At 39.1% G+C, this 10525-nt stretch overlaps 1 protein-coding gene across 1 annotated transcript in view; it reads left to right on the top strand.

Moving 5' to 3' along the window:
- LOC106527895 (collagen alpha-1(XIV) chain) overlaps nucleotides 1-10525 on the top strand; it is a gene marked incomplete in the record, with an annotated part of 186287 nt that overhangs the window by 169893 nt on the left and 5869 nt on the right. Inside the window, 4 exon segments of the mRNA XM_014022903.1 lie at nucleotides 1184-1219; nucleotides 3167-3233; nucleotides 3347-3538; nucleotides 7164-7241. Coding sequence (XP_013878357.1) covers nucleotides 1184-1219; nucleotides 3167-3233; nucleotides 3347-3538; nucleotides 7164-7241 — 373 coding nt within the window.

The raw sequence follows: 10525 nt of genomic DNA, 5'->3' as shown, positions 1-10525 counted from the left end.
CACACACACACACACACACACACACACACACACACACACACACACACACACACACACACACACACACACACCTCATCTCCACATTCATATCAGACCTGGAGCAGAAACGGACTTTAAAGGTGTTTTTTAAATTTTATTTAATAATGGATTAATGGAGTCTTTTATACAAATATCTTTCCTGACTCGATAGCAAGCAGCCTTTTGTTTTCCAGTTATCTAAAGGGGAAAAAACCATCAATCCCATTGGGGAATGTTTTATCAGCACACATTTGACTGTGAAAGGAGGAAATTAGCATGAGTAGTCCTCCCTCTGCATCTAAAACGTAACGTTTTTGGGCAAACTCTACATGACGTAATAATGGGAAGGCAGTTTGTTCTGATCAAATAATAAATCTTGAAATACATGAGTTTAATTTATAATATTTACCTCCCTCTATTATGCTTTGTCTCCTTCCTTTAATCTGTTGTCTTTTTTCTGTTCCACCCCGACAAGATGGTGGACGTTTACGTGCCAGGAGAACTCTGGGAACACAGAAGAGGTCCAGGACGAGACTTTTATTATTGAAGCTTGCTGTTTAATTCAGCGGCTGTGTCAAATGTTGGCAAGACCCTTCTATCATCTGCGCTGTAATACGCATCTAATTTCCCCGGCCAAACACACATTTATATCCCTCTCAGCGCATCGCCTCTTACACAACCAGACAGTTGGTGGTCAAGGTCGTTTTCCCCTCAAGATAAACAAGCTTTTTATTCAAAAAGCTGCAACGGCTTTTGAATAAAGTTGTTACAACGTATATTTATCACATCAGCGCGCAGTTGTCAGGAAATATCGGGTTTTTTATACGCCTCTGGTTTACAATGAGTTCGCCTCGGACGCGCACAGGCTTGGCAGGTTTTTGAGCGGCTGCGTGCGTCGCGAGCAGATACGCATCTCGTGGGTTTATTGTGATGACAACAGCGAGAGGCGAATTCATTCGAAGCACAGATGTCGGTCTCAGTTTGTGGGCTCGTAACTTCGGGGCTCATTGAGTTCACTTGTTGGAACGTGAAGGCTTTGAGTGACCTCAGTGAGTCCAAGAAGACAAAAGAAATGAGTAATGAGGCGGTGTCAATAAAGGCTGTTTCTGAATTACCAACCCTTGTTTGATTTCTGTCTCCCCTCATCTTTGTGTCTTTGTTTCAGGGCTCGGCTGGTACTAAAGGAGATAAAGGAGAAAGAGTAAGTCTTTTCCACTTCAGCCACTGTTTGAGCAGATTAAAATTAGCCGCTCCACTTTGCTGTGGAAACACTCGCTCTCTGTTCACACCCTTGTTTTGAAGTAAATTGCATTACAGGGCCGCCACTTCCCCGCGCCAGCACACGGGCTTCTGTCTCGTCCACACCCTCAGGCTCATTTAGAGCAAAACCAAATTAAATCAGTGTTCGTAGCACAGCGGCGCAGTCCCTGGGTTTTTTGCTGACGCGGCAGCGGGGCTGTCGCTGCCGAGGGCTTGTGGGGCGCGCTTCTACGCCGACTCGAATCAAACCTGAATTCCTGCTATGCTTCATTTCGTCAGCTGTTGGGGACATTTGCTCCTTGCTTTGGGTAATTATTGTTTGGAGACTCAACATAAAAGTGTTCWTGAAAAACATACATAACAGGATTTTTCTGCTCAGTGTTGCAGATTTTAGGGAGGTGGCCCAGTTCTGAGTGAAGCTGGTGTAATAATCAAGCGTCTAAAAAAAATCTTTTTACTTGAAAACTAATTAGGGTTTGTCTTATAACATTAAATAAAACGTAAAACAGACTGTCACAAAATATAGATTTTGAATTAATTCAAAACAATACAGAATTAACTAATTTGTGCTGTGATTTGTGWGTTAAAATATAAAGAAAGAAAAATAACGTGAACATCCATGCAAAAAAACCCATCAAAATTTAGCTCTAAGACCTGCAGTGTGAACATAGCCTATGAATGGAAGAAATTATTAATTTTACCCTTTTTGCATTTCTTAGTTTTATGAAAGACTGCAGCTATACTTTACAAAACTAAAGTAGTGCAAGCGATTTATGTTGATGCTTTTATTTTGAAGTGTACCGGAAGTTCTGTGTTCAGCGAAGCACAAGTTAATAAAGACACCGCCAATGTTGGACCGGCTAACACGAGCTGCCTGGTTTTATCATTTCCAAAACATAACCAACATCCAAATACGCTCAGTTACAGAAGTACAAAAAGAGCAACACTACAAAAATTTTAAAATATATAAATTTTAAGAATAAATTATAAAAACTTAAACATAATATGATAATAATGTGCTACGTATTTTCATCAGTGCATGTTTCCATACACTGATTAAATTTGTGCTCTGCATTTAACAAGTGATATACACCAAAGTGAAGCAATAGAATAGAATAGAATAGAATAGAATAGAATAGAATAGAATAGAATAAAATAGTCATTATTGTAATTGCACAAGCCTGAACAACAAAATTAAACTATTACAGAAAGACGAGCAACATATACAGGATGTGTACATAATGAGGAAGGATTTGGTAAGATTTAGTGACAAAACTAATATTTTTTAAACGCGCTGGGAGCAGTTGGGAATTAAGTGTCTTGCTCAAGGRCACCATGGTGTAGACATGGTGGAGAAATGAAACTGTGACTTAATGGTCCTATGTCGGCTGCCCYACCACTGCACTACACCCAACTCACTGATGCTATAATCAATATGTATATAAGCTACTGTGTGTGCTATAAGCTGATGACAAMTTATATCACCTGTACTGTATATTAAAGGCACACATAAAGATTGTACTCTTATTTAATTGTTRCTTATGTGATCTTGAAAAAAGCAAATATTTTACTCAACCTAAAATAACACTGGTAGTTATTTTGGAACTCTGTGTTAAATTTATCAGAAGCCTGAATAAGACAGGACCTCTGCTCTGTTCTCCATAAAGGAATAAAGTTTATTTGAATTTTGAATGAACACATTACATCCTGTTATTTGTTGCTAAAATTGACAGCAAAAAAATAAATGTGAAAAAGTTGGTGTGGATTAAAGGAGGCGAGTACTTAATTCTTAATCGCTGCCTAATAATTGATCAACCATCGTACTGGAACGTTATGTCCCTGTTTCTTCAGAGCGGCGTCACCCTGCTGCTTGTTTTTGTTTGTTCAGGGTGAGGTGATGTCCCAGTCTGCAGTCAGAGCCATTGCACGACAAGTGTGTGAGCAGCTCATCCAAAGTGAGTAATGTTTTTTTATAAAAGAGCACGAATGAATGAAATGTTCTTAGTTTCTGCAGAGCTTAATTTTGTATTATTAACTGTTTTTCTCCCCCATCCTCTTCTACCTGCAGGTTATTTGTCTCGCTACAACTCCATCTTAAACCAGATCCCCCTCCAGTCATCAACATCAGTCAGAACGGTACCAGGACCGCCTGGAGAGCCGGGTAGGAGAGGTCCTCCTGGTCCTCAGGGAGAGGCGGGCCCTCCTGGCAGGCCCGGTTTCCCCGGTACCAACGGTCAGAATGGCCAACCAGGTGAAAGAGGTGAGASTGAAGTTAATCTCTCATCATAAGTGATACTGTTTTATGTTGTTTGTTGTTTACAAGCAGTGAAATCAGTTTGACAGAATGAACAGAGTTGTTACTGCAAATCAGTTCAAATCCTTTTAATTGGGGTGCCGTGGAAAGGGTATGAACAATTAAGGTCTTACCTGTTGTAGATAGCTCTTTGAACAACTACTTTGGAGAAACTGAGTTACAGAACTAAATTGCAGCTTTATAACAAAAAAAAAACAGTGTTCAGATCATGTGAATGTTGTGTTTTTAAGACATGAACAGAGCAAACAACAGAATATAGCATTAATTTTCTAATTATCAAAAGTAAAATTGTATAAAAAAAATCTAATTTCTCTCCTGATTAGATAGTGAAAAATAAACCTAAATCTTTRCAATTCAACTTAGGGCTCTGTGTGGTGTAAAAAAATAACCAGAGGGGAGAGTTGAGCACAAATTATGAGCGTAGCTTTAAATTCTAGTAGTTGATCTGCTTCAAACAATCAGTTTTTACCTGCATAGGCAACAGTAGCATTTTATATCTATACCAYAGAACAGGCACAGATAGGTGACATTTTATAGTTCACATTATCTAAAAAAATAAATTAAAAAAAGATAACCAAGTGACCCAACTGGGAACTGAAAATTCAATTTTGAAATGAAATTATTGACTCTGTCTTTTCCAGCACCTGAGCAGTGTGCCAACWCAAACACATGGACTTAGTGACATAAAAATGTTTAAGTAGTTAACCTGACTACGTATCTACTAACCAGATGTAGACATTTACAAAAGTTTTACATCTAGGCTATATCTAGTCCAATTGTTGCTTAGGCATCTGTTCAACCAAAAAATGCTAGTTTCGGGTCACACACCTGTATTTAGGCTACATTTCAGGTCGATGTCAATAGTGAATTATATTTACACTATTTTTATAAACTTGTGAACATCTTCCACTTCTAAATCACATGATATCACTGAAAGTTTTTACTCTATTTTGTATGATTTAGTTAAAAAAAAGATATACAGCATAGTTTTGAGACKTTTGTTCTCGTCCCCACAGCCAAACTTTTCTGATTAGAAATGTTTAAGTTGGACTGAACCAACCCAAAGTGGAGGGAGAAAAAGGAGCATAGAATGCTGCTGTGTGTGTTTTTGTTTAGTTTATGCGGAACAACACCTGAATTAAATAAAATAATAAACTAGAAGCAGTACTGACTGTGTTTGGTGTCAGTTTTGGGCTCAAATTGATTCTGTTTCTGAGATTCAGCAACAGCTAGAAACAACCAGTCTATAAAACTTTACAGTCTATAAAATAGTGTTTTTATTATCAGAACAACAAGAATACAAAAACATACATTGTAATATAATAAAAAACAGCTCAATAAAAAAGAACAAATAGTCTAATGTTCCAGTTGACATGTGCCATCCTGCCTGTTTGCTGTTTTTTTTTTTTTTTCGTCAGGCCCTCATAAATCACAATAAAAACCGTATTTTTTAAATCCATGAGGTCATTGTTCTGCCACAGAGTCTTTAGTGGTCAGGTTTTATGAGTCTCTGTCTTCATCACTGAAACATGCAGCCCACACTGAAGATTCATATTCTGAGTGAACACACAGAGGACAGAGAAGTGAAAACTGCTCAGCGTCTGTCAGGGAGAGTTCAGCGTTCAGCGCTGATGTGTCCTCTTCAGGGCTTCAAACCTTCGAGTCCTTCCAGTAAAAATGTATCATCTGTAGCTGCTGGTCTACCAAACTCCTACAACCCGCTTTAAAAGCTGATCTGTAGCGGCAGCCAGCCAAAGATGATGTGCTCGGGTTAAAAAAAAGGTTGTGAAACGCAAAAACCCTAATTTATTTTTCAGACCCAACTAACAAGTTTGTGGAGACGTTTAAAAGACATTTTAAAGACAAAGTTGTTGCTGTGAAAATTGTTTAATTTTTATTGGAGGTTTTGAWGTGTTTTCTGTAGGCAGTTAAACAGTTGTAAAACCAGCAGGACATAATTCACTGATCAGAGTTCGGGTTCATCTTTATGACAAATAACTCATGAGGTCATTCAAACAGCTGCATTACTGACACATCAGCACAGAACAGACTCTGGTTCATCATGTTTCATCAAACTTGACTGCAGCAGAACTTTTATTATTCTCAAAAATCCTTTTCGAAGTTTTTGACTTAAAGACTTTTTCAGTTCAACCTGAGGTGCATCAGGTAATAAACACCAGGAACTGATTGAATTCTGTTAATTTTTCAAAAAGAAAGGGGGGGGGGTCCTTTCTCCATCTCCCCACTTGTTTGGGGTCCCATTCTGAAGAACCTTGAAGCATGTGATTCAAACAGTGGTTCTCAATTATTTTCTGTTAGGCCCCTTGTAGAGTGGCACCTCACCCCTTCAGGCAGCGGTCAGCCCTGCAAGGCATAAGCCTAAGTGATCAGACCCACAACCCAGTGCCAGCCAGACCTGGTGCCAAGTGTGGACTGAAGGCTGGGTACTCGTGCAGGGGGTGCATGCTCCCTCGCCAGTGGTGTAGGTGTTTATACTTGATGCTATATTGTAGTGTTCTCCAAAATGACCMATRGCAGTAGACTGYAYAACCTGTGAAAATGTTGTAAGTAGAGGAGCAAAAACTTGATGGACAAACAAACTATTTGAAYGGTGCACAGTGCAYRCAGACTTTGTGCASAACCAATGYAGAGAGCATGCGTCCAAGCTCACTCATCATAWGAGCAAAGACCTGCAGAGGCACATAAACCAGACMMTGGGGAGCGGTCATTTGGAACTGATTCAGAMGAGGAGGACAGGGCCAAMATCAGATGGGAGAGGGAGTTCCCAATCTGACCCATACGGGCCCGTGAGTCGTAGACCCTGTAGAGTATGTCRTCTGAAATACGGCACTGCAGCCGTGTACAACAGGCATTAGGCCACAACGCCTCATCTGTCGGGACAATAAGAGAAGCAAGGCCTGGTTCCACAGCTGGCATTTGCCCCAAGTCAAACCTGGATGCCTCCTGCACGGCAGCCAGGGCCCTGCCATCTGTCGTTAGACGTGACAAGGCCTTCAAATTTATCCAACAGGCATGTAACGTCTGTATATATACTCCTCTGAGAGAGGAACCAGAAAAGATGCGTCAGTATTACGGTGCTAGAAAAGGTGCTACAAACAACAGGCTGGGCCAGCGAAACATCTAGCTGCAAACCAGCAAGAGCTGTTCTGATGGCCGCCATCACAGAGTCTTCTTCATCCTCCTGGGAGGCATTGGAGTCTGAACCAGAAGTCCTGGAGCTCAACYCCGAAAGGATCAGGCATCAAGCAGCGAGACAAACAGTGGTAAACACAGAAGCTATTAGCCTAGCTTAACCAAACCTGCATTCAACAAACCCGCACACAAGAAGAACGAAGGGATTGAGCGCCGGATGTCACTGGCAGGTCACAGGTGACTTTGTTGTGATTAATACTCAACCTCAGCACTGACTCCGGAGGTCAGTAGGGATGAAATAGAACTTTTACCATCAATAATTATAGAAAACTGCTAACAAAATCCTAACACAGCTGTATGAGCACCTGAAAACCTTTAAAAAATTACAGCTTTGTCTCTTTTTCTTTGAACTCTCCAGGTTTAGCAGGAGAGAAGGGCGACAGAGGGAGTCCAGGCGTTGGGAGCCAGGGCCCTCGAGGACCACCCGGTCCTCCTGGTAAGAAACAACATGAACCCAAAGACTTTTATTAGACCAAACTAACCGAATTCACTGCCTGCACCCTCTGCTCAGCCTCAGAGCTCAAATAACATTTTTGAGGTTCTACTCCCCAAATATGAGAATTTAAAAGTATTTTGTWCACGGACCTTTTATTTTTGTTGCTTCCAGCCCAGATCCGCACCATTTCTACAGAGTTCTTATTGTGTTGCCTCTGAACTAAAGCAGAGGTGTTTCAAGTATTGAAACAGTGAAATTAAATTTCCCAGAGACCTAAAGCGATTAGGATTTACTTCCCTCCCTACTGAATCTCTGAGCACAGAAAGAAAGCAGATGTTTTAGACCATGAATATAAATCTTTGTATTGATTTTCTCGAGTGCCGTGTGGAGTTTAAGTTTTGTGTTATGAATATATGACAGCGCAGGGATTTTCTGTTTATGCCAATCAATACTCACAGAACAAGCGGAGAAAACTCCCCTGAAACTTTTCTGATTAAATAACAGTTAAAAACAAAAAATAAATAAATAAAAAAACAATGCACATAAATCAAACTTGTGTGTTTGAAAATGGAAGCTTTATTTGCTGGACTTATATAATTGTGGGACAATCATATTTGCACAAAAAAAAAACATTCCTTAAAATATTGATGCTATATTTTTATTGTAGGAGCTATTTCTCCTGTGGAAACATAAAACAACCTCAGGGTTAAATTTGAACTGAACTGTGTTGTTTTGTTTCTGACCTCAGGCCATTCACTGTCAGACCCTTTAGTCAGAAACAAAAACGTCTAAAGCTGGCCAGTTTGTTCTAGTTTAGAAAAAATAATGTAGTTTTAAAAGGGATTTTGTAAAGAAGCTCTGAAAAGTTAAGATCTTATTTGTTGTGGATGACTCTGTGAATGACTTAAATTTGGAAAAATAGTTTAATTCTGACCAAAYTGACAAGCTAAATCTTTAGCTGCTGTGGGCTATAGTCTAGAGGCTTATGTAAAAAAATGTTTGATTTGTGTTTGTTTTTTTAAGTATGTCAAATAACTTGGTTTTTTATCTACATAAAATCATGATCTTGGTGTTCATRATTGAAAACATGGGTTTAGACACTAAGATCATAACGTAGAAACAAGATCAGAGGGCAAAATGTTTATTCTGGTGGCCATTTTGAAAGTTCAAGATGGCCATCGACTAAAATGGAATTTGGTGGTCACCACTGGATCCTTCATTCTTGAAACATGGGCTTRGACTAGAAATCAACCAATACAATAATTTTTTTAAAGCCAATGTCGATACCAGTTATTTGGACATCCAATTTCTTTGGGCCGATTCTTGAAATTGATATTGCTTTTTCTTCTTCCATTTACATAATAAAAATGACACGATCGCAAACGTTACACAAGTCTCAATTTAAACAAAAGCAAAGCATTTAACAACAAAGCAAACAAAACATAACTATGGATAGCAAACAGTGTAACACATTTAGATATATAACAATAAAAACAAACAATCTTAAGATTGTTTTTTATCGTATTGGCGAACACAYGTATCGGCTGGTGCCGATACAAGAAAAAGACACAAACATTCCCAAAATATCGGCCAGTTGCTGTATTGGTTGACCTCTAGCTCAGACACCAAGATCATGGCTTTATGTCGACTAAAAAACAAACAGATTGCAAAATTGGTATTCTGATGGCCATTTTGAAATCTGTCCCATAAAATCCAACRAACGAGAGAAAAGACTGAACCATACTCTCTAAAGTACACTCTAACAGTCCCCAAAAAACATATGACTTGCTTTATAAAAAAAACATACATACACACACAAAAGTACATAAGTCGCTGTACTACCAGTTGTTGATTAAAAACTGCTAGAAAACAGAAAGAAATGCATATTTTCAGTTGCAGATTCACTGCATTCTGAGTGTTTGTGACCAAGCCACCAGCAAGCTGTGTTGTTGTGTTTTGATTGGCCAGGTTATGGAAATCATGGTTTATTTTCATGTGCTTAGTTGGAAAATGGTATCCTAGATTATGCACATTATCTTACTGCCCAATTCTGCTCACATTCTACACACCTCACCTCAGAGCATCCACTTCAGTACACCTGCACCTGAGAGTCTGTGGCTCATGTGGATTCCTGCAATAACTGCAGGAGTTGGAGACAGTAAAAATTAAAGGTAATTATTTAGGCTCAAAACGTCCCTTTTCATAATTTTCTCCACTTATCAGCTGAAGCAGAGAGGTGAGCCCTGAGTGTCATCAGGTGTTCAGCCCGTTCCAGTGTGACCCGCTCCAGGGACATGGACAGGTGGAGGGTTTAACTGGGGCGGTACGCCTGTCAAACAGCAACACAGGTGTCACAAAGAGATCCTACGAAGCTGAGGGGAAGATGAGCACCTTTAAGCAAGAACAGATTTAGTTTTCCACTAACAGTTTGACGCCCAAAACATGTGTTGAGTAACAAATACGTTCTGTTTTATACAGCAGCAAAAAATAAACCAGATCTTTTGTACGTTGTGCTGGTGATGAAGAATTTGCCGTGACACCAGTTGTCTTTAGAGAAACGGTTTCCTCCTTTATTCTGACGAGAACAATAAACAGAAAAGCAACCATCTGCATACATGGATGTATTTTGATGAAAAAGTAAGAGCACCCACCTCTCCCACTGGACATTATTACAGAATGGAGGAGCACACCACAGGGAGTACAAGTAATTTAGCAAAATAATACCACAGAAGAAGAAAGGGGGWGGGGCTTTCAATCTTAAAGTCACACACTTAAAACAATCATAGTGGCTTCCATTGTGTTTAAAGTCGGGTATAAGAGATATCTTATTAAAACAACACAAGACATATTGTGTACTTATAACAAAATACAAATACAAACCGGTTACATTTACATACTTAAAATCTATACAAATCAGATGTGCAGATCTGCAACTCACGCAAGGAGATTAATTTATTAACCTTTGTTGAACCACACAACTCCCTCTGAGATCATAGATCTCTTTTGCCAATGAAGGCAAACTCATGCAGGTTTATGGTCTGTGAGAGGAAACCAGAGTACCTGGAGAAAATAGAATAGAATAGAATAGAATAGAATAGAATAGAATAGAATAGAATAGAATAGAATACCTTTATTGTCATTACACAAGTGCATAACGAGATTAGAGCCACTCCCACAGTAGTACAAATACTCTTTATTTTTTCTATTTCTTTTAATGTGTAACAGGATAAAATTAGCTAAAATATGCCTACATATCTGCATATATATATATATATATATATATA

The sequence above is a fragment of the Austrofundulus limnaeus genome, unplaced genomic scaffold (genome assembly GCF_001266775.1).
Source record: "Austrofundulus limnaeus strain Quisiro unplaced genomic scaffold, Austrofundulus_limnaeus-1.0 Scaffold348, whole genome shotgun sequence".
NCBI lineage: Eukaryota > Metazoa > Chordata > Actinopteri > Cyprinodontiformes > Rivulidae > Austrofundulus > Austrofundulus limnaeus.
The sequence above is the reverse complement of the archived record's forward strand: the minus strand, read 5'-3'. Positions and strand labels throughout refer to the sequence as shown.